Raw genomic sequence first — 24,960 nt, 5'->3', positions numbered from 1 at the left:
TATGAAACAAAATCTGTATTATAATCTATCACTAGGTATTATTATAAATTCCCTTGCAAAACTGTTTAAGAACTATTTGGGTTTTCCTCTTAAAATTCTCGAATGGTATGAAGTATCCTATTTGTTATAAAACCACATTTTATTTTTGTTATCATTTTAGATTAATTTTACCACCAAGCCTAAGATAAAAAATTCAATAAGTGAAAAGTTCTCTCAACATTTATTTAATAAGCATTTAACATATATTTGTGAAAAGTAACCCCCCACTCCCTCCCCACTTCTTTTGTAGATTTATGTTCCATGCTTTTTCTTACTTCCTCTGTCCCTCTATCAGGATCAGTTGTCCTCATTCTGTCCTAAGCCAACCCTTCCCCTTTTGCTGTTGATCTCATTCTCTTGTTTCCTTTGAGACTATGCTCTAGTATCGTTTTATCTCTCTGTCTCTGACTTTCTCTCTCTTCTGCTTTCTCTTGCTTTCATCTGAAACCTCACCCTCTTTGCTCTCTTTCCATCCTCTCAGCATATAAATAAATTCAGATGTCTCCCATCCTGGGCAAGAAGAAGCCTTTTCTTAACTTCATTTCCCCTCTCTGGCTTTTGTTTAGTTTCTCTTCCCTTCATTATCAGTGTCTCTTAGGTGATTTTGTCTATAAAACACAATTACTAGTTACTAATTCCATGTCCTTTCCCTGTGCATCATCCATATGCATTTTGTCTTCTAGCTGTATCAGTAACTACCTAGTTGGCTGATCCAAAGGGTATTTTACAGTCCTTATTTTACTAAGTATATTGGCTATCTGAAACAGTGGGCCACTCTTTTTTGAAATTTGTTCACTATGGGCTTTTTTTGACACTTAACTCTATGACAGTTTTTGTTCCCTAACCTTCAAAAACTCCTTTTATTTTTCTCACCTTAAATATTGGCATTTATTAGTGCCTAGACCCTAAGTCATTCTTTGCATTGTACACCTATTCTTTGGTAGATTGAATCCACTTTGTGGTTTTATGTGCTATTGACTCATAAATCTCTTCTTTAAGCCTCGGACTACCTGCAGAACATTTCCTAGGGGCTGTCTCATTGTCCATAAAGCCCTACAAGCACTGTTTCTTCTCCCATATATTCTTTACTGGTTGGTGGCACTACCAGTATTACCCAAACTAGAAACCTATGAGTTATCCTTGATTCCTCGACCCTGTTTTACCATCTATACCTTATTAATTACCTAGTCTTTTTGATAGCACCCCCTAAATGTTTCTTCAGTTTACTCCTACTTTGACTATGTTACCACTGTCCTTCTTTGGGTCTTCATCTTCTCCCTCCCAGTCTACTAAAACTGTCTCCCGGCCTTCATCTTCATTCTTTCCAGTGTGTCTTCTATACTACAGTTAAAGTTACCTTATTAAATACTTCACCCTGCTGCTGTTCCCTCTTGCTTTTAGGATAATTTCTAAGTACCTTTATGTGTCATAGAAGTCCCACCATAAACTAGCTACTCTCATCCACTTCCTGCCTCAAACTTCATGCTGAATTTCTTAGCATGCTATTTTTCCTTCTGTGGTTTTGTAGGAGCTTCCTTCTTTGTCAGGAATGCCTTCCCTCTGTTTTTTAACTAGCCAACATCTGTGCACTCTAGGTGTCATTCTGTCCAAGAAGCTTTATTGTACTGACCACATTGTCTTTTGAGGACAAGGATAGTATTGTGTCTTAATCATCTGCATGGCCCCTGTATCTAGCATAGTGCCTAATACACAGTGTGTCTTCAATTAATATTCTGTGATATGACCAAGAGAGGATACAGGACAGAGAACACTGCTGACATTTTTAACTTGATGTCCGTGAACCATCTTGAAAGTACCACTTCATAGAGTCATGGGTTAATAATTAAAGTTTCCAGTTTGGCTTTTGTTGTAAAACAGTGCTAAGTGATCCATCCTGCCCCCTACTGCCACCTCCTTGCTCCTCCCCGGCATACACATTATTCATTTGTGAGTTCTTACTGTTTGAGAATTTGGGAATTCTTGAAGATCTTAGTTCAGGTCCATTATGAATGTCAGAGGCCTGTTGCTCCCATGAATAACTGTCGTTTATAGCCCAAGTGGCCCAAAGGAGTGTATCCAAAGTGCTGAAGGTGGTCAGAGGGGAGAAGGAGTCTCCATTCACTTCCTCAGGGAATATGAGTTGTGCTTTCTCTGGAAGTAGGTTAAATGCAAATGATTTGTGTTAACATGGTTTTAAAGAAATCTAAATGGAAGGAAAAAAGGGAGAGGGAAATACTTAAGGTTTTTAAGGAGAAAAATAATAAACTTCTAAATTTTAATTTATACATTTTAAACCCTAAATTTGCATGTTTCCAAGCCTGTTTTTTTCAGCATTTCAGAAGAATAATAGAAACTAGGAAGCATATTTTATACTGTTGCCAGGTATTTTGTTTGTATATTTTACTTTCTCTGGAGTCTACATACCTTTATAACTTGTGCTTTTTTCCCCTGCATTCTTGCTGTTTTGTACAGATCCTTCTGTTTTAAGAGGCCCTCTCCTGGGCCACACCGATGCAGTCTGGGGCTTGGCTTACAGTGCAGCACACCAGCGTTTGTTGTCCTGTTCAGCAGATGGCACTCTCCGTGTATGGAATACAACTGAGGTGGCTCCAGCCCTGAGTGTGTTTAATGATAATCAAGGTACATACTTTTTTTTTTCATTATTTTACTGAGTCTTTTATAAAATGTCTTACTCTAAAAAGAAACAAACAAATGACTCTATAAACTCTTACTGTTTAAATTTAATTTGAAGGGTTTTTTTTAAGCAATGAAAATGTATTTCTTTGAATTTCCAACTTAATGTGTGTAATTTAAAAAATCATACTATGTGGTGAGATAGTAACTTTTTTTGGAATTAATAAAAACTGAGATATAATTTATATACAGTAAAAAAACAGGTATTATGGATACATTTTAATAAGTTTGACAAATGCGTAACTCTTGTACCTATCAAGCTATGGAACATTTCCGTCGCCTCCCCAGAGTTTCTTTGTGTTCTCATCTCCCCAGTCAGTCTCATTTCCCCATTCCTAACCAGAGGTACCCACTGTTGTGATTTCTTTTATTGTAGATCGTTTTGTCTATTCTAAAACATCATATGAATGAAATCATACAATGTGTACTCTTTTTGTATCTGATGTTTTACTCTCACTGTAATGTTCTTGTGACTCATCTATGTTGTAATAAGTATTAATAATTGACTTTTTTTATTGTTTAATAGTATTTCTTTAAACCAGTGTGTTTATCATTTATCTTTTGATGGATGTTTGGGTTGTTTCCAATTTTTACTGTTATAAACAAAGCTGCTATGAAAAAATTTTTTTTTTCGTAATTAGGTTTATTTATTTATTTATTTATTACTTTTAGGAGGTACCAGGGATTGAACCCAGGACCGTGTGCATGCTAGGTATGCACTCTACCACTGAGCAATACCCCCCCCCACTGGAAAATTCAGAAAATTCATATGTTTTTTATCACAGGTGGATAAAGACCTAAAACTAGAATTACTGGACTTTAGAAGTAGACTTACATGTTTAATTTTATGTGAAATCGCCAGACTTTTTTCCAAAGTGGTTGTGCCATGTTACACCAATGACAGCAGCATATGAGAATTCCAGTAGCTCCACATCCTTGATTACAGACATTTAGTGTTGAGAGTGTATTTAATTTTAGCCATTTTGGTGAGCATGTGGCAGTATTTCATTGTGATTTAAATTTTTATTTCTTTGGTGGCTAATTATTTTGAGCACTTTTTTTGGTGTGCTCTTTGGCCATTAATATATCTTCTACTATAATACACATTTTTGAACTGTTAGCTTGCTTTAGTTAGATTTTGAACCAAATGAAAAAAATCAGATTATATTCACATATACATATAACTTTATTTTTTTACATTTATAAATAAGTTCCAAATTTTAATCACGTTTTACTCTGTTCTAGATGATAAATAAAAATACCTTATTTTTCTTGAGCTGTCATAACTCGTGTCTAGGTTTTAATGAGTTGCCTGCATTTGATATTTGCATGACTACCAATAAATAACAGTTTGAATTTTTACTCCCTCAATTCCATATTTTTAATAGTTAGAATTCCTAGTAAGAGATGGACCTTTAAAATGAAGATTTCCTAAACCCCAGGTTGATTGAGGTGGGAGAAGAAAAATTTGTAGTCTGTACATGTTTTTTGTTTATTTCTAAATGAAGGCTTGGATTCAATGAATACAGTAGCTGGGTGACAGAAGATATGATAAACAGGTAAGGGTAATAAAATAGACTAGGACTAAAAGCAACAAAAGAAACAATCTCCACTGAGTGGCTATGAGGTAATTCTTCTAATGTTGAGCCTTATTTACTTCTTAAGGATATCATACCACTATTTGTTTTGCTATATTTTAAGCACATTGTCAAGTAGACCTTCTAACTACCATTCTCTTTGAATATGTTCTGACTCTTAGAATTGGGAATCCCTGCCTCTGTGGATCTAGTAAGCAGTGACCCAAGCCATATGGTAGCATCATTCAGCAAAGGATACACGAGCATCTTTAACATGGAGACACAACAACGCATTCTCACTTTAGAATCCAACCTAGATTCAAGTATGTATACCAATTTTAAATAGTCTTTGTTTGGATCAATTTTTTAAGTTTTATCAAAATTATAACTACTAGAGTCAACTGTGAAAAATACTTGTCATTATAAAATGTTCTGCCTCAAAATCATATAACAATTACTTAGAAGGATATAATGATTTACTGTTGATTTTCAGACTTTAGGTTAAGTTTATTCACATTTAAACTATACTGTTTGAAGTAACATTTGAGCTATTCTAAAAAGAGGTTAAGTTTAATTATATGCCAAATGTTTAGTTTTTAATTCTATTTGAAGAAAATAATGTTTATTCTAAATACAGGCCTGTCTTGGAATTATTGCAGGTTTGGTTTCAGACCACTGCAATAAAACGAGTATTGCAGTAGAGACAATCACTTTGGTTTCCCAGTGCATATAAAAGTTATGTTTACACTATGCTGTAGACTATTATATTAAGTGTACAACAGCATTATGTCTAAAAATGTTTTAATTTTAATTTAAAAGTACTTTATTACTAAAAAATGCCAACTGTCATCTGAGCCTTCAGTGAGTTGTAATCTTTTTTACTGGCAGAGGGTCTTGTCTTGATGTTGGTGGCTGCTGACTGCTCAGGGTGGTGGTTGCTGAAGGTTGGGATGCCTGTGACAGTTTCTTAAAATAAGACAGCAATGAATCAATTGACTTTTCCTTTCTCAAATGACTTCTCTGTAGCATGCAATGCTGTTTGATAACATTTTACCCACTGTAGAACAGCTTTCAGAATGTGAGTCAATCCTCTAAAACCCTGCTGCTGCTTGATTAATAAGTTTTTTATATAATTATGTAGTCCTTTGTTGTGATTTCAACAGTCTTCACAGCATCCTCACCAGAAACAGACTTCATCTCAAAAAACCGCTTACTTTGCTCATTCATAAGAAGCAGTTCCTCACCCGTTTAAGTTTTGTCATGAGACTACAGCAATTCAGTCACAGTCACATCTTCAGGCTCCACTTCTAGTTCCAGTTCTCTTGCTGTTTCCACCACATCTGTAGTTACTTCCTTCCACTAAAGTCTTGAACTCCTGAAAGCCATCCATGAGGGTTGGAATCAACCTGTTCCAAACTCCTGTTCGTGTTGACATTTTGACTTCTTCCCATGAATCACTGATGGCCTTAATGATTGGCATCTAAAATGGTAAATCCTTTCCAAAAGGGTTTTCAACTTACTTTGTCCCTATCCATGAAAGAAATCACTATATATGGCAGCTATAGCCTTACCTAATGTATTTCTTCAATAATAAGACTCGAAAGTCGAAATTACTCTTTGGTCCACGGGCTACAGAATGGAGATTGTGTTAGCAGGCATGAAAACAAGATGAATCTCGTACATCTTCATCAGAGCTCTTGGGTGACCAGGTGCATTGTCAATGAGCAGTAATACTTTAAAAGGAATCTTTTTTTTCTGAGCAGTAGGTCTCAATGATGGGCTTAAAATACTCAGTAAACTATATTATATTCAGATGTGTTGTCATCCAGGCTTTGTTGTTCGTTTCTAGAGCACAGGCAGGGTAGATTTAGCATAATTCTTACGGGTCCTAGGATTTTCAGAATGGTAGATGAGCATTGGCTTTAACTTAGAGTCACCAGCTCTGTTAGCCACTAACAAGAGAATCAGCCTTTCCCTTGAAACTTTGAAGCCAGGCATTGACTTCTCGTTAGCTATGAAGGTCCTGAATGGCATCTTCTTCCAATATAAGGCTGTTTCATCTACATTGAAAAATCTGTTGTTTAATGTAACCACCTTTATTTATTGTCTTAGCTAGATCGTCTGGATTACCTCCTGCAACTTCCTACATCTGTACTTGCTGCTTCATCTTGCACTTTGATGTTATGGAGTTGGCTTCTTTCCTTAAATCTCATGAAACAATCTCTGCTAGCTTCCCACTTTTCTTCTGCAGCTTCCTCACCTCTCTCAGCTTTAATAGAGTTAAAGAGTTAGGGCCCTTCTCTGGATTAGACTTTGACATAAGGGAATGTTGTGGCTGGTTCGATCTTCTATCCAGACCATTAAAACTTTCTCCATACTGCTTTACTTTCTCATCGTTCATGTGTTCACTGGAGTAGCACTTTCAGTTTCCTTCAAGAACTTTTCCTTTGCATTCACAACTTAGCCAACTGTTCATTCAGAGCAAGAGGCCTAACTTTCAGCCTATCCTTTTGATATGCCTTCCTTACTAAACTTAACTGTTTCTGGCTTTTGATTTAAAGTGAGAGACATGTGACTCTTCCTTTCATTTGAACAGGTAGAGGCCATTATAGGGTTATTGATTGGCTTAATTTCAATATTGTTATGCCTCAGGGAGGCCCAAGGAGAGAGAAAGGCAGGGAAACAGCCAATCAGTGGAGCAGTCAGAGCACACACACAACACTTATCAAGGTCACCATCTTATATGGGTGCAGTTCAAGTGCCCCAAAATAATTACATTAGTAACATCAAAGATCAGTGATCACAGATCATCATAACAAATACAGTAATAATGAAAAAATTTGAAATATTGTGAGAATTATTAAAATGTGATATAGACATGAAGTAAATGAATGCTATTGAAAACATGGCACCAGTAGATTTCCTCAATGCAAGGTTGCCATAATCCTTTAATTTGTAAAAAAATACAGTAACTGTGAACTGCAATAAAGCAAGATATGCCTGTATAAAATAAATCTTTTTATTTCTCATAATTTTATTTTTAAAATCAATTTTATATTAATACAATTTGACACAGCTCAGTATTGATTAAAAAATAGATCAAGTTGTGCCTTTCAGAATCCCAAGTCTGAAGCTCCTTATTGGGTACAGGAAGTTGGGAAGGAAATAATTTCTAAGACTGTAAAGAAGATACTACAGAATCTTTTTGGTTTCTAGCTTTCATAACCATTACTTTCTATCTTTAGGCTTAAAACAATCACAGTTTAGGCTGAAGTTGGTAAAGAAAACTATATACACATACACTGTTGTTTTAATTTGAGAACTAGCTTTAAAAATAATTACCACAGTGTGTGTGTGCATGTGCGTGTGTGTGAATATGTGTGGCTCTCTCTCCTCTCCCTTTTCTTTTTCTCTCAAAAGATTCCTTCGTTCCTTTTTGACTTTCATCATTTTTTCTTCCCAATCTGTTGTCTTTTATTTTCTTCTGGTGTCCTGTGAGAATTATTTGGGGAGGTAGGTTTGAATGGAGCTTTGAACTATTTGGATGTTAAAAGAGAGAAACAAAAAAAATTAAAATTGAGATTATGGAACAGGAAAAAAGAATTTTTTTTTTTTGCCAAGAAATTCATGTTTTTTAGACTCTTAGTAAATTTAGAATCATACTTAAATATGTGACCTAAACCTACAGTAGTAAAGTTGAAAAACTATATGAAATTAAGAAGGATGTGAACATTTTTGAAATCCTTTTAATGTCCTCAGTGTAAATGTTGATTTTTAATGACTGCTACAAATTAATAGGATCTCAAGTCTGGTGGATGAGATGGATAGACTGAACTAGGCAATTCCATTTTCCCCCCCAGATGTATGACTGTAAAGTCATATGACTTTTTGTCCAATACTAGAAGCATTTTCTGAAGAGGACTGCCAAGAATGTTTTGAACAAAGGCAACATTATTGGAATAAGCAATAATTATTTTGCGTTAATAATATGTCCTGACATTTCCTAAATTATCAGATTGATTTACATAAAGCAAACTTAAATTAGTCTTTTATTCCTTTCTACTATGACTACCCCTTAGCTGTTTATATTTGACTATATTGTAGTGTTCTGGAATTTAGCAGATTTAAAAAAGAATTTAAGTTCAGACTAAACATATTTTAAGGTAAAAGTGAATTTCATATAGCATTTAAGAGAATGAAAGATACTTGTAGGAATCAGAATAAATTACCTTCTCATTGATGTCAGTGGTGATTTGACTGTGAGTAAGTCAAATGTAGTTGGAGCAGGTAATTGGGTACTTGTGAACTCAGTGAAAAGGTAAACCATTTCTAAGTTGCAAGCTGAATATAAATATTTGGAGAATTGTTGTAGATTCATTGTTAGAATGATGGCTGGGAGGCCTTCAATTTATTTCTAGTGTTCTTTGCATTTTGCTTACTTGTCTGACTTACCATCAAGTAGAGAAATTTCCTCAAAAAAATTGCTAAGTAACTTTCTTTTGCCTGCTTCCATCATTTGATTTCTATCATACTTATTTTCTAGATCTCAGAGTAATTAAAGCCATTCTCAGAAACTTCTCTCTCAAAATGTATGAGATATTATACTTAAAGTATTTCTTTTTGGTTGTTACTGTCCTTCTGGACCTTGGAGAGGATATTGTTCAATGGTGTGTTATCTTCAGAGGAAAACAATACATAGGTTGAATTTTGAATATTAACTATTTGTTTAGGACCTTTTAAATTGAGTAGAATGACCCAGAGCTTACCCCACATTGTCAAATGACTTTTTGTTGTGCACTGAGATAACAGACTGGGTGGCTACATGCCATTAACATTGGGAAAAGACTATCTTCAGTTTTTAAGATGTCATATTTCTAGGCATCACATGATTTCTGACTGTACATAGCTATATTTTCTTTTATGTGAATATAAATTCATAATACTTATTCTAAGATTAAAAAAATTTTTAAACTCTATTTTTAAAATATTTTCAAATTTAAAGAAAAGTTTCAAAAATAGTTCAAGAACTCCTGGTTACCCTTCACCCAGATTCAACCAATTTTTAACATATTTTTGCCACATTTGTCACATTTACTTTATCATACTCTGTATATGTGTATTTTTGTTTTGTTTTGTTTTTGTTTTTTTGAAGGGGGTACTGGGGATTGAACCCAGGACCTTGTGTATGCTAAGCATGCACTCTACCACTGAGCTACACCCTCCCCCTGTATATGTGTATTAATTTAAAATTCTGAACCACTTAAGAGACATTATATCCCTGTGCCCCCAGATCCTTTAGCATGAAATTCCTAAGAATGAGAACATACTCTAACAGTACATTGCATTCTCAAAATCAGGAAATTTAACATTGACACAATGATTCTGTTTGTTGTTATTTACACTCAAATTTGCCAGTTGTCCCAATAATGTATTTTATAAGGACGTTTTCTTCCTAGACCATGGTATAATGATTATTTTTTTTAACTTTGACATATCTTAAATTAGTGTTATCTTTATGTAGATTTTTTTTCTTATTAAAGTATCTTTAAAATCACTAATTAAACTTCTTAGTAATTGATTTCTGTTTGATAAAAGGCTTTCAGGAGGAACTTGTGATAGTTTAAGTACCATAGTGGACTGTCAAATGATGACCATTTCTATTATGATGAGAAAGAGAAGATTAAAGAGTTAAAAAGCTCTCTTTGTCATGTTTATCTTTAGATGATAACCATGTTTATCAATAAAGAGCTCTATGTCTAGAAAGCTGAAATTTAAATTTGGGAATTATCTGCATGTAAGTAATGATAGAATTCTATATTAAAGTAACAGAAATATCACAGAACATTGTAGAATGAGAAATGTCAGTTCTAGGCTAAGCCCTAGGTAGCATCCATAGATAGCAGTGGGTAGAAAAGGAAGTTCTAATTCTTAGGTCTTCTAGATTTGTCAGTAGAGTATTGCTCAGGCAATTCTTATTTCCTAACATTGCATTATGAACACAATTGGAGAATAAACGAACTAAAGACAAATTAAAGTCACATCATTTACTTTTTTAGTCTCTTAGGTGAATATTCAGTTCTCTTTTGTGTGAAGAAATAGTAGCTTTGACAAAGTTGTGGTGCTCTTTAATTTTTTCTTTTTAGCAGCTAACTCTTCCTGCCAAATAAATAGAGTCATCAGTCATCCCACTCTTCCTATCAGCATCACTGCTCATGAAGACAGGCACATCAAATTCTATGATAACAATACAGGTAAGAATTTATTAAAATTGATTAATGTTAAAGCAAAAAATAACCCCACTATAGTTTGGTGTCTGTCAATGCCTTTGTTAGTCAGGGAATAGGCATGGAAACATAGATGCTCTCCCAGATCAGCTTCTTTTTACTCCATATAATTCTGCTAAGAACTAGTCTTCACGATAGCACACAGAATCATCCTGATTTATTTAATAATAAGTAGGTACTATATTCTGGCCCTAGAGCTAAGATCATCACTAGGAACACAATGAAAAATTAATTCAAATACCAACAAAATCATCTCCTGCCATGAATATATTGCAAAAAAGTAGAAATATGTTGGAAGTCGAGGCATATATGATCATTACATTTTGTTAAAATTGTTCAATTGTTGAGGAGCCTTAGCATTGCAGATGGAAAACCCCTGAGTCACTTGGTTTATTTTATTCATTTTCCATAGACTAATTTTGTCTGCATTTTTATATTATTTGATCCTAATTGATTTGAATTGCAGTATGGAAACATTACCGATTTTTATTAGATTATATTTTACTATTAGTCTAAAGGAAATGCACGAAGAGCTAGTTGGGAGAAAAACTCTCTGTATTTGCAGCTACATTTACCTAAATATCTGCTATTGACTTTGTAAATATGTTGACTTTTGCTGACTTTGCTTGGCTGTGAGTGATGACTAATTTAATATTTTTAATCTCTTTCTATATACTGTTTCAACCAAAATTGTGGCCAGGTTTTCTCTCTGTTCCTTTGACTCTTCTTCTGTTCCCACAACCCATGTGATTTGCCTGTAGCCAAAGATGCAAAGTAGGTGATTAATAATGTCTGAGCTAATTAATGAACATGGCTTAAAGGAATACTTGTGTACAAATGACTAAGTACCATATTATGATTTGAAAGACAAAAATATAATCTGAAATTTGAGCTTTTGTTTCTCATTGTTGCCGAGGCTAGAGCGGGGAAGGAGACACGTGTTATCAGCAGTTGGAAAAGCAGTTGATGCAGAGACGACACAAAGAGAAACCAGTGGTAGCTGGCTTATATTCAGGGTGAGGAAAGCTGTTAACAAAGAGTAATAATCTCTTTTTTCAAAGGCAAGCTGATCCACTCGATGGTAGCCCACCTAGAAGCCGTTACAAGTTTAGCAGTTGACCCTAATGGCCTGTACTTGATGTCTGGCAGTAAGTACAACTATGGATTATTTATTTATCCTTATCATTTTCACATTAATGTAATTTTTCTTTTAATTTCTTTTCTTGTGATATAGGTCATGACTGTTCAATACGTTTATGGAACCTAGAAAGTAAGACCTGTATCCAAGAGTTCACAGCTCATCGGAAAAAGTTTGAAGAATCAATTCATGATGTAGCTTTCCACCCATCCAAATGCTATATAGCCAGTGCTGGGGCTGATGCACTGGCTAAAGTCTTTGTATGACACAATGCATCATCTTCACCTTCTAGCTCTTTATAAATAATCAACTGCACAAAAGAAATACAGAAGACCAGGGCAAGAATCAACCCATCCAGCCCTTTTGTTCTGCTGAAGGAGCACAGAGAACATTTGTTATAGTTTTGCAATTCATATACTGTTTTCTAAAACTAAGGTTTGTTCAGGTTGCTGCAAGCTCAGCTGAATCTGTGAGCCTGAAAAACTTTAAAATTCTTCCCAAAATAGGAGCTTTTATTTCTGAGGTTGTTCTAATTCGCTAGGCAGGCCTGAGCGAAGAACATGGGTTTAGCTTGTCCTTAAATTGAGTAAATAGGGCACACTATAAGGGGTGAATAAAAAGCTTGATGGCAGGGAGTGGGTAAAGGGAGAACAGAAATTTAGACCTAGTTCTTCCCTGAGAAATCTTGTTAAACACAGTAGGTAATCAAAACAGTAATCTTTACCGTGTCTGCTGTACGAACCCCTATGTTCACAATGACCAGGCAGTGTTTAAATGAGTTTTTAGTTTCACCCTCCTTTCAACTGTTCACATAAAGCACCTGGCAAAACATTTTACCTATTAAGGGGGAAAATGCAATAATATGTTAAATATATTATTATTCAGAAATGCTAAACAAATAATTTAGTTTGTAAGCAGATTTCTGTATTACATTTTTGAAAATAGATTTGGGACCATCTAAAGTTTAGCTGTCAAAAACACCATTATGAAGAGTAGTTGATAGAATCTGCTTTTACTAAAGGATTTAACTTATTCAGGGTTAAGATTCTGTTTATTTTTAAGGGCAAGCAGGGCACATGTTTATAATAATTTCTATTAATTTTAAAATTCACTTTATTCATGTGACATTTATAGTACCACAGAGATTATTTCATATCAATGAAATCTTACCTTTTGGTGGTTGAAAAGATGGAGGATATTTACAAGTACTCGTTTATCAAAACGTACAAAACCATGCTTCAGATGATCTCTCCTTTTTCTTCATGTCTCAGATTCAAATCACCTGACACCTACCAAAAATAGTTCATAATTATTATGTTTTAACAGTCCAAAGGGTATGGTTAACCTCAGGCAGCTTCTTTTGCAGAAGTACTAAATAAAGCAACTATTTTGTACCCCAGAAGGTTCCCTGTTACTGTCTCCAAGAAGAACCTGTTGGAAATCTGGGTGGAATAGTTTGGTGCCTAATATTGGCTAAGGAGTTCTCTTTTTGTTTCCCTCTCCCTACCCGACCTCCATTGGTTAACTGGAAAACACAGCATGTTTTAACAGGCAGAAAATCCATATTGTTTCTAGGAAAAACCATGTCTTAAAGGACCAGAGTTCCCTGTGCGCATCTTACCTATGACCCACGTATGGTCAGCTCTTGAGATTCCCATGACCCACTCTCTGGACCTGGTATATAGACTTCATCCCCACAGCAGTCTAGCCACTCCTCACACTCTCTTTCTTGTTTGCCCCAAATGTCAGAGACCAATATAGAAATTAGAAATAAGTTACTAATGCCTAAATTTTCAGCAAGATATATTTTAATAGGCTCTCAGACTTTAAAAAAAAATCCATATCCATAAATATTTTAACTTTTTAATATAATTCCTACATTCCTATGCCTACATATTCCATCATCAGAAGAAAAATATTCTGGTGATGGTGTAGATATTAATTGACAATTTTTCTTTAACATTTCTGCTTATCTGCCTCTAGAATTCTGCAATATACAGGGAGATTTTCTTTAAAGACCAGTGTTAAACTTGCCTGATTGATATACAGATATGCTTTAATATTTTAACACAACTACCTTGTCATTTCATCTGTTCTGTGCTTTGGTTAACATGGGGCTCAAGGGACTCCTTTGTATATTCAAATGAATTGACTTGGATGTGAGCTACCAGGCAAATATTTATATTCCCAAGTAGATATAGAATTCCACATTGTTTTTGGTGGATTCCTCTTTGAGGTCTTCGCAGAGTAAATAAACGATGTTGCTGACCTAATATTTGTAGAAGGATACTGGAAAATTCCAGTCGTGAGCCCTTAATTGGCATACTTATGATGGATGACTGCAAGGTATTGTGCTACCAGTTACTGCTTTAATTACCTTCCAAGGTTTTCAGTGCCTGCTTTACTTACGTCACTGGAATTCTTAAAACCAAGACACTTTCTTCACCTGCATTTTATGTCTCATGGTTGAAATTTTTCTGTTAGTGAGTGGAAAATAACCATGAGATACGTTGACTGTAGTACAAATGATGGAACTGTTGAAAGTTCCTTAGAAAACCAGAGCTGTGCTCTTGGAGATTGTACCCAGAAACAGATTCTTCTCTGCTGGCACTGTATGATCTCAGCCTAGACACGAGCCAAAGCTGTCTTCCAGCCAGATAGAACCATATACACATGTCTGGTTTTTCCCTCAGCCTATCAAAAATTCAGTGCAAATTGACAAAATGAACAAATTCCAGTTGCAAACCGTCACTGAAATGCTTTCATAGTGCTTGATTTGTAAGTAATTTTGGATGAAATGTGTTGGAATAGTATGAAAATCAGCAGGAGGTGTGGGTCCCTGCCTTATTTTCATATGCTGTGGATACATCTCTGGGAGCTTGCAGCACCCTCTGGAAACTCAGCTATCACATGGAGCTCATTTGCTACTCAAACCATAGCAGATATTTAACATAAGTGATATAATGACCTTCAGTATTTTTCTATTGAACAAGTTTAGCAATTTTTGCCATTAAACAGATAATTAGTTATGCAAAGTATTTAGCTTTTATAATCATTTTAGTTATGACTAAAAGGGGGGAAATTGAGCTGCATCACCGATAAAGAACTTTGTGAGAAATTTTTGGTTTATCTGACTTCCATTCCTTCAGTATTGCTATAGATTTCTTTTCGAGATAATGATGAAGATTTATTTGAAAATGTCTAAAATGTATGTATATTTTATAAATATATATTATATATATTGTAGGGATATATATAATATATATAGACTATATATATATATATATAAAACCATAGGTGCATTTTACTGTTGTATTTTCATTTTTGGAGGTGGTGTACACAGCAGGTAATGATGAGTATGACGAGTGTTGTGCTATTTGCTTTTGCAGTATAATATATAGTTCTAAATGTTTAAATTACTGTATATACTATATTCATTATAGGCTAGCATGCTTGTTTTAAAGACTGTCATTCTAGTTTATTAAAATCTGAATGTAAGAAAACCTGGCTATTCAAATGTGAATTGAAAAATATTCCATTCTCAGTACTGAACTATTTCCATTGAACATTCAGGATTTTTGACAAAACAGATATCATCAAGAAGGCAATAGCTAGAGAATGAGAGGTGCCTTTCAAAAAAATACAAATGCAGCCTTACAGTGAGGATGAGGATTTAAGTTTTTTGCGGGGAAGGGGTGAGAGAGAGAGAGAGAGAGAGAGAGAGAGAGAGAGAGAGAGAGAGAGAGAGTGTGTGTGTGTGTGTGTGTGTGTGTGTGTGTGTTTGCCAATCTGTGAAGGTCCTGATTTGTGACCATCAATGTCTTTTTAATGTATCTGTTCAACTTTTAGGACTTCAGGGGACATTTCATGCGCTTTGTGCTTTTCTGAGCACCATATGTACTTTCCAAGAATTTTGAATGTGAATTCCTAGAAATTTCAGTGGAGAAGAAAATAACTATTCTTTCATTATAAGTCAAGTTCAGATAAAAGGAGAAATTGATTCACCAAAATTATGGGATCTCATTAATGTTGGCTGAGTAAATGTAATTTTAAAAGGCTCACTTTTTTAGCATTTCATATATTTCCCCCTTACGCAAGAGCAAATAATGAAATTCTTATCTGATCAAGATTCAACTAGTAAAAATTATTTTTAGATTAAACACCTGAATTAGTTAAAATTCCACCTAAGAATAGTGTTTAAATGGCATCTTTCATATCTACCTCTTTGTCATTGCTGCCATTGTGACTCGAGCAGATCTTTATGACATCTAAAACAATGGTTGGATGCAATTTAAAAATCAGTGTTGGTGCTTTTCTTAGGCTTTGTCATTTCAGTTATACTGAACAAAGATGTCACAAATCAGATTGAAAGACTTAGAATTAATTTTGATTTTCTTTTGAAAGAACTGCTTAAAATTTATCATCAGTGTTGATAATAAGTGGAGATAATCTCTGGTTAGTCTATGTCTGTGTGATATTTTCAACCCAGACCCAAACTGTTATTCATTTACATGGGAAAAGAGCTCTAAGTATAATTTTCTTCAGCTTACCTTATTCTTTGAAAGCTATTTCGAGGCTATTAAGTACCTAATCTTTAATTTTATTTACTCAGAAAATGCCTTCGTTACTGTGTTACTTGTTTAGTTATTTATAAAATTGCAGTATTTTGTTTAACACTGGGATTTAGTTTGTACAAAAGTAGTAGCTGACAGAAACTGTATGTATGTTTTTCTGAAATGTGTCAATTCCTTAAGTTCATTTTAGAGGAAGGTCCAGTAAACTAATGTATCCGTGTTTAAAAACAAAGGACAGGCTAGGTCATTGGTAAATGATTCGAATCATTTTACTTTTGCCACTGAAAGCTTTTTAATTGACCATATCCATCATCTAACTGGATCTCAGTGTCATTGTAAGGGACACCAGGTTCACAAGGTATTAAACAGATAGCATCTTTTTTTTTTTTTTCCCCAGTCCAAAAAAAGGGGCAAATATAAAGCCAAACAGTGATCCTTAGATCCTACTTATTTATTCTGGCAGTATTCCTAAAGTGGTGCTTAAGGGTCAGAATTTTTTGAATCTTTGCTAATCAAGCTTTAGGTTTGATTTAACTGGGACCACAACTTGTCATCCCCCAGATGCAAATTAGAAAGTTCATTTTAATTGAGATTAACTCTAATGTCTGCCTGAGTTTTTAACAGGCTATGAACCAGTGAGTGCCTTGTTAATGTAGAATGATTTTTCCCTGGTTGTGTTAGCTTCTCTCTGAAAATGTCTCAAAGAATGGTGTTTTAGTTGACTTGTAGGGAGCTGCTAAAGTTGGTATTATCAGGAATCAGAAAGTCTTCAGTCTACCACATACCACCCTCCCTACTTTCTTCTCATTGTTTGGCTGAAGCTTGCCTCTTGTGAGAAACAATGCAACCCACTTCTCCACATAGTTTTTTTCCAATCCAGATTAAGAGGTATCCCGTAGCCCTGTCCCAACTATATGATCTAATACCTGTTTTTAGGAGAAACTGCTTCTTTGTAATCCTGTAATCTACTGGCTATGTCTTCTCAACTTCAGTTTACTAGCGCTGACCTCAGGGCATCATCATCAGTTCAGACTCCTGAATAACTCCTTTCTCCACACCCTTCCAGCTGGTGAGCCCTGGGCCAGACTGTTTGATATTCAGGTATTTTAAATTTTAGGTATAATATCAATTAATGTAAATTAACCCAAATGCTAATTTTTGTGGTGCAAGAAGTTTCTTTTGTAAATTCAGGGTATGGATAAGCTAAGATATCCTTTTTTGGTGGCTCTAAGTGTATTATTTGTTTTTAAATAAAGTGTACAACTATAGATAATGTGCTATAGGTGTCTCATGAATTGAAATATTTGTCAGATTTGGAATCCAGTGGAATTGCAGTTAAGATACTTTAATACAACCTGATTTTGTTTTGGGGGAGGTAATAGAGGGGTACAGGGAAATAAAAGTGTGTTAGACAAAGTAGATGTAAATCCAAAGTAATGAACCAACCTTAATTATTGATTGTGAGGAATATGGAGAAGTTTATCATTATATAGAGTTTGGACCTTTGGAAAGCCAGTAAAATTAAAATACCCCATATGATTGGATCATGATACTTTCAGGGACACATGTATATTTTTTCTCATGTTCAGTTACATAATTAAAAAATTATATACACACATACATATATAAATTTAATGTGTTTTTATTTTTTCTTTGTTTGACTACTTAACAGGCAAGCATAAGCCTTCTACCCCTTGCTCCTTCAAATCAACATTACTTTTCAAGGGCTTCCGCTGCCCAGAACTCAAAGTCTCTTTGTTCCAATCTGGAGCCACAGTGCTATGTGGAATCTAAAAGGTACCTCTTCTGGTGTCCTTGAAACTGTCCACTGTGATGTTTCGTATGCTACAGTAGTAATGAATGTTCTACTTTTTCGCATGTACACATTTTTCAGTAGTGTCAAAAATGCTCCTTTTGTCCCTTGTAATGAGAACTGAGACGTGTAATGAGAACTGAGACATGATTTGCTGGAGTTATTTTAGAGTAATCTAGCTCAGAAGGTCAAGAAGAGTCTAAAAGTTTTTCATGGATTGATGGTCAGCCCGGGTTCAGAATGGTATTCTAACCTGCATTGGGTTTCCAGGAGCACCACTGAAGTTTTGAGGGGTCCAAGAGTTGTCCTGGCACTTAGAGTGTTCCCCAGGAATACCTGGAAATCTGGCAGCGCCCTTTATCTCAAACACTATAACCATTAACGTGTCCCTCCACGTGTTCTCAGTTACACCTGTCCTTACAGTGATGGGTCGCTCCAGTTCTGTGGAGAAGCACTGATATGCAACTTTCCATATTTTCTGAAACACAAATTTTAATTTGGTATATTTTGTATACTTTCAAAACCAAATTGAAAATGACTCATTTTAAGTCTCACTTCCATCTTAAGCCCTTTCCTATTTCTAGTTGTTACTAGATGAAAGGTATTGGTGGTTTTGGGCAGACTTGAAGAAGGATCTGACTGTTTGGGTGAATAAAATCTGTAGTGTCCTGCCAATAAGAAGGGGTCTGTTTGATTGAAAATTCTCTTGTCCTTGGTTATTTAGCCATTCATCTTACACGAGGACTGATCCAGATGCTAACTTGATGTTAACTTTTCCTGTGTGCCTCTTTAAAGAGATAATTAATCCAGTGATGTAATGGAGAACTTACCGTAAAACAATCTGTTAAATAGCACCTGGAGTAATAAATAGAGTTGGTATTATTCATTCATGTGCCAAAGTTTTTCATGCTCTCATAAGATCCACGGTGTGTATCAGGTTCCCAATCTATAACCTCAAACCAAAGATATTTTTGAATTACCTCATATAATAACATCATCAAATTAAGGGTAATGGTAGGGAAACCCATCATTCATAATGAGCATTCTTAAACTGAACTTTCTTTGATTAAAAAGAAAAAACTGCATGCATGGTAAGCAAAATTTTATGTTTAAGCATGAGTTGTACTATTAGGCAGCTTGTGATTTATATAAAATGTTTTGAAATGTGAATGTATAGTGAAATTCAGCTACTCTTTCCTTGTGGAAGTTGGACCAAAGAAGTTTCATAAATAAATAAGATTAACTTACCTTAGAGCAAAGGAAATCCATCAGAAACAGTTTGAGTTCTGGATGACTTGGTGAGGGTGTAGGGAAAAATAAACACACTAAGGAGAAAGCAGCTGAAAACTGATCTGCGCCCACTGCCCACTGTCTTTCTTTCTCTTGAAAAGGCCTAGAAGGACGACCTCTGAGATCCTTTTGACCTCTAAAAGTGAATGGTTCAAATTCTGACTCGTTAGTCATTGATCCCTGTTACCTAAATTAAAGATTTTTAGGAAATAAATCCAAAGTATCCTAGAGTTCCCTGATTAAAGTGTCAGACAACATAGCTTTTACTATATTGCAGGAAGCTACATTAACCGGCCCAGGCATGCTGTGTCATCTGCATGTATCAGAATGAAGACCAGACGTGTACGAAATGTCTTAATGTGGCCAAGGGTAATCTCATGAAGAGAGAATCATTTTTATAGGATGAGTTCTGTTTTGAATGATTTTGATGATACTTTTAGAAGCATTTAAAAAATATTTGTATCATTTTCTGCAGACTTTGAGCGTGCATGCTTCAGAATATCCAATTGATGGAGTTATTTCACTCAGTATGTATTTTTAAAAAGGAGAACTCACTGGTCTCACATGTCTTTTGGCAGTCACTTATGGATAACACTCCTGACCCACACTCCCCACCAATACTCAGGTGTCATGTAGGAATTCTTTCCTATGTAGTAACTGTCTTCAGTATTTTGCTGACTAGAAGAGCAGTGTTTTTACACAAAGCTTACAAGTAATCCATGGAGCCTTGTCCATTTGATACATGTTAAAATGAATGGAACATTAAGATAGAGCATATATGCCACATAAATGTTAACAGTGTCCCTTCAGAGCTAACAAGGTCAGATTCTGCCAGTTGCCATTCATAGATTTTGGAAGGATGCAGATCAGCCAAAAGTAGCATTTAACAGTCAGTTCATTTAAGTGGAAACTGTTTTTCAATAAAATTGTACCTGTTCAGTTTCCTTCCTTGTTCAGGGGCAAAAAAAATGAGGCTTTCTCCCACTTCTAAAACATTCAGACTTTCTTTTATTTCTTTGGTCAGCTTTTTTTTTTTTAATTGAAGTATAGTTGATTTACAATGTTGTGTTAGCTTCTGGTGTACAGCATAGTGATTCAGTTATACATATATATATTCTTTTTCACTATAGGTTTTTACAAGTTATTGAATATAGTTCCTTTAGGACCTTGTTGTTTCTTCTGTATATAGCAGTTTGTATCTTCTAATCCCAAACTCCCAATTTATCCCTCCCCCTGGTCAGCTTTTAAAAACAAGCGAGACAATAAGCTCCTTCTTTCTCATTGCTGTAGGATACTTAGGAATATATATCTAATGGTTATAATTAAAAAAAATAAACCTTGCAAGCAGATTTTTTTCCTCTTTATAAACTTCATTGCTTTCTGAAGGCAGAAATGATTTTACTTTTAGAACTTGAAGGTTGTAGGTTTAGGCAGTTTTGTGCCCTCGATGTATGCAAGTTATATACAGCTTACCTCTAGATAAACACGTTATACTTTGTGTGGTTTTCAGAAATTATTTTGGGAGTACAGAGACTGGCAAGGAATATATGATAAGTTTAATATTATCTTTCAAAATCTTGTGGGGTTTTTTTTTTTTCAGGTATGGGGAGTAGGTAGTGATTAGTTTTATTCTGAATGCCTTGATTCTAACCCCATCCCCAACTCAGGTTTTACATATTAGATATTGCTCACTTGTCACCTGAAAAAATAAGAGTTAATGGTTGTTTGTTTGCTTCTGTCTCTATAAGCTCCTTGAATCAGGGACTGTTTGTTTTTCTTATATTCCCCTTAACACCTCTCCTGGTGCCTTACCTACCACATAGAAAGTACTTGATAAATATTTACATGCTGAGTGATCAGAGAACACATTTGAAAACTCTAAATCTATCCAGATCAAAGACAAAGGGGGAAAAATATCCCTGCCAGTCCTTACGTGATCTCAACTGTATTCAAATCTGTGGAGCTGATGCTAAGAGTAGAGGTCTGCCTCCTACTCAGGAATTTGGACCTCACCTGGAAGGTGGCAACAGAATGCACAAGGCAGCACCCTCTTTGCTACACATCCCAAGTTTGCCTGCTTTGGAACTGAGCAAAACGAGGGGGAATAGGAGGTGTCTCTAAGCCCTGTTGTGGTGTCCCTTCTGTCCCCCTGACCTCCCCAACACCAACCTGCTGGCCTCTAATTCCTTGACAGGGAACTCTTCAGCCTGGAATCTAACCCTGCTTTGACCATCTTGGGCCCAGACCAGGTCCACCACTCTTTCTCCTTGTGACCCTCAGATGATCCTGTTCTTCCAGCCTGGCTTTTTTTCCTCCAAAGGGGTAGGAAGCGTCTCGCAGTAGAAGCTTGTCAAGAAAGGCATTCCTCTAGGGAGCCTGAGTCTGGGGCTAAATCCCTCCGGCTGTTCTTAGGGCTGCTTTTCGCCCTGAAGATTTGATGGTAATTGTTTATTAACTCTCCTAGGAACAGTTCTATGTTGTCTTGGTTTGTTGCTACCATTCCAGCAGAGCCTAGGACACTTGAGGCCTTGAGCTGAACAGCTTCATTGTTTCAGGAATAAAATAGTCAAGTAGAGACAGAGTATTTATATTTCACCATCAAATGACTTGAAATCATTAATAGAGGCATCAACAGAGTAGTGACTATGAAATACTCAATTAATCTCAAAATAATATTAAACCTATGTATTATATAAGAACTATTAACTCTTTTTTAATTATTAAAATATGATTCCTTTAAGCTCAGCATAGCACAGAGGAAAGAACAGGATTTTGTCCTGGACGCAGGACATTTATTATCTTTGAGACTTTGGATAAGCTAATCTGAGTTGGTTTCTTTTCTATGAAATGGGTATTGTAGGTCTGCCTACATACACAAAACAATTGATAAAATGTCAGGCAGTAATAAGCATCCAAGAAATAACTATTTTTCACTCCCGAATTCAGTCTTCTTATCATGTAATTCTGTCACACTCCTGATAACTTCTGGAATATCAGGCTTTTAGGAGAAATAAGGTTAGAATGAACATCAGGAGGAGCCCTAATGAAGTTATACATAAATTATTTCTTTCCTCAATAATTGAGTGCTGTGTACCAGACAGCTCTAAGTGCTGGTGTTCAGCAGTGAACAGACAAAATCCTTTATCTGATGCAGCTGATGTTGCAGTTGGGGGAAACAAACAACAAATAGTATGAATAAAATACATAGAATACTAATGGTGATAAATACTGAGGAAAAAGGAAGGGAGATGATTTGATATTGCTTGGATTAAAAGAGTGAAACAAATTAAATTAATAGTACTACAAATTAATATAGTCAATTAAAAGAACATAAAAGAGCAACAAATAATAGAGGTGCATAATGGCAAAACTAATCTTATCCCACCATACCATTTTACTCCCACCTCCCTTGTAGCAACCTGACATACATGTCTTTATTCTTGTTCACACAAGTACGTATACACAAATATTACATACAGGGTTTTGTCTTATCCTACAATTACTCTGCTACTTCTAAAATATAATATGTATTGTGAGTACCTTACAAGTCTTTACAGATACACATCTCTTAAATTTCTTAATATATACACAGTCTTTTTTTAACACCTTTATTGTGTGATCCCTGTATAGTAAACTACACATATTTCAGCTATACAATTTGATGAATTTTGATACATGTATGTACACCAATGAAACCACCACCACAATCAAGATAGCTAACATTTCCATCACTCCCCAAGAGATGCAAATTTCGACTTTCCCAATTTATCCATTCTAACCTCTGTTCCCCCTGCTAACCATAAGTTTGTTCTCTATGTCTGTGAGTCTGTTCCTGTTTTGTAGTAACAGACTTTGTAAGTTCTTTTGTGTCCTTTTTTTGGATTCCACATATAAGCGATATCATATGGTATATTTCTTTCTGGCTTATTTCACTTAGAATGACATTCTCCAGGTCCATCCATGTTGTCGCAAATGGCATTATTTTATTCTTTTTTATGGCTGAGTAGTATTCCATCGTGTGTGTCAGCTGTTGATGGACATTTAAGCTGTTTCGTATCTTATGTAAATAAAATGAGAAGGTTTTTTGGCGGGTCAGTTTGCTTTAAATAGGATCATATATATCCTCTGCATCTTTTCTTATCCAACAATATATGGTGAAAATCCTTCCAAATCTATCTTATAGCTCTTATTTCATTCTTTTTAATGCTAGATAATACCGTATAATGATGATTTATTAAACCTCTTCCATATTGATGGGTATTTACTTTGTTATCAGATTTTTACCATTAGGGTAATTGTGCCTGTGTGCATGTATTCATGACCGTGATGATTTTACTTTTATGGAATAGATTCCATGGAGTAGGATTGCTGGGTTGAGGGATGTGTAGATTCTTAAAATTTTAATAAATGTTGACATATTGTTTCTCAAAAGGGCTGGGACAATTTATATTTCTATTTCCATCAGTAAATAAATAAAACTACTGTTACCCTTTATACCCACTAGTAATAACTGCAGTAGCATTTAAAAAAAGAAAGAAGAAAAAAAAGCCTGGTGGTAGGTATAGTGATTTCTCAGTGTTATTTGCATTTTCATTACTACTGTAAAACTGGACAACTTTTCATATGTTCTTTGGTCATTTGGATTCACTCATAATTAAATTACCTATTGTATTAGTTTTCTATTGCTGCATAACAAATTACCACAAGTTTAGCAGCTTTAAACAGCGTCCATTGATTATCTCATCGTTCTGTGGGTTAGAACTTAAAGCAGGCTTTGATTGTGCTCTCTGTTTAGTGCCCAGTAAGATGGAAATGATGATGTGTGTCTGGGCTCTTAACTGAAGGCTCTGGGAAAGATTTCACTTCCAGGCTCATTCATGTTGGCGCAATTTGATTCCTGGGAATTGCAGGATGGTTGTAGGATGGAAGTCTCTGTTCCCTTGCTGGCTGTCAGCCAGGGATTGTTCTCGGCTCTCAGAGGCTGCTCTGCAGGGTTTGCATGTGGTCCTTTCCATCTTCAAAGCTAGCAAGCATTCATCAAATCCTCGTGCTTTGACTCTTTTTTGCTACCAGTCATAGAAGACTCTGCTTTTAAAGGGCTCATATGACTAGGTTAGGTCCACCCAGGTAATTTCTGTATGTTGAAGTCAACTGGTTAGTAACCTCAGTTCTACCTGCATAATCCCTTTGTTCTGTAAATGTAACATTATCATAGAAGCAACACCAGAGGCAAAGATCCTGGGGGCCATCTTAGAATTCTGCCTACCATAAATATTCATATTTTTTTAATACCTTTACATCCATTTTTATTTTTATTCATATTTTTGATCATGTTTCTATTGTGTTTGTCTTTTTATTTAACTAGTGTGTAGGAGCTTTTTGTATATTATATATATTAAGCCTTTCTATTCTTGGTTGCAAACATTTTTTTTAACTCTTACTAGCTGTTGATTAACCACATTAATAAGTACTTTTTCCATAGAAAACTTAGCCAGTTGGATTTCACCCTTAAGGTGAATTGCATATTTGTATTTTAAATTCACTTTAAATT

At 35.2% G+C, this 24,960-nt stretch overlaps 1 protein-coding gene across 3 annotated transcripts in view; it reads left to right on the top strand.

Annotated features, from left to right (window-relative positions):
- STRN (striatin) overlaps positions 1-17,926 on the top strand; it is an 86,379-nt gene extending 68,453 nt beyond the window's left edge. For all 3 annotated transcript variants that reach the window (XM_032497339.1, XM_032497340.1, XM_032497341.1), the window contains 5 exons: positions 2,512-2,679; positions 4,493-4,633; positions 10,454-10,561; positions 11,656-11,742; positions 11,829-17,926. In XM_032497339.1, coding sequence (XP_032353230.1) covers positions 2,512-2,679; positions 4,493-4,633; positions 10,454-10,561; positions 11,656-11,742; positions 11,829-11,998 — 674 coding nt within the window. In that variant the 3' untranslated portion in view covers positions 11,999-17,926. The remainder of the gene's footprint in view (positions 1-2,511; positions 2,680-4,492; positions 4,634-10,453; positions 10,562-11,655; positions 11,743-11,828) is intronic.
- The last annotated feature ends 7,034 nt before the right edge of the window (positions 17,927-24,960 follow it).

Source organism: Camelus ferus, chromosome 15 (assembly GCF_009834535.1).
Source record: "Camelus ferus isolate YT-003-E chromosome 15, BCGSAC_Cfer_1.0, whole genome shotgun sequence".
Classification (NCBI taxonomy): Eukaryota; Metazoa; Chordata; class Mammalia; order Artiodactyla; family Camelidae; genus Camelus; species Camelus ferus.
This window is presented reverse-complemented; position numbering and strand designations above follow the sequence as displayed.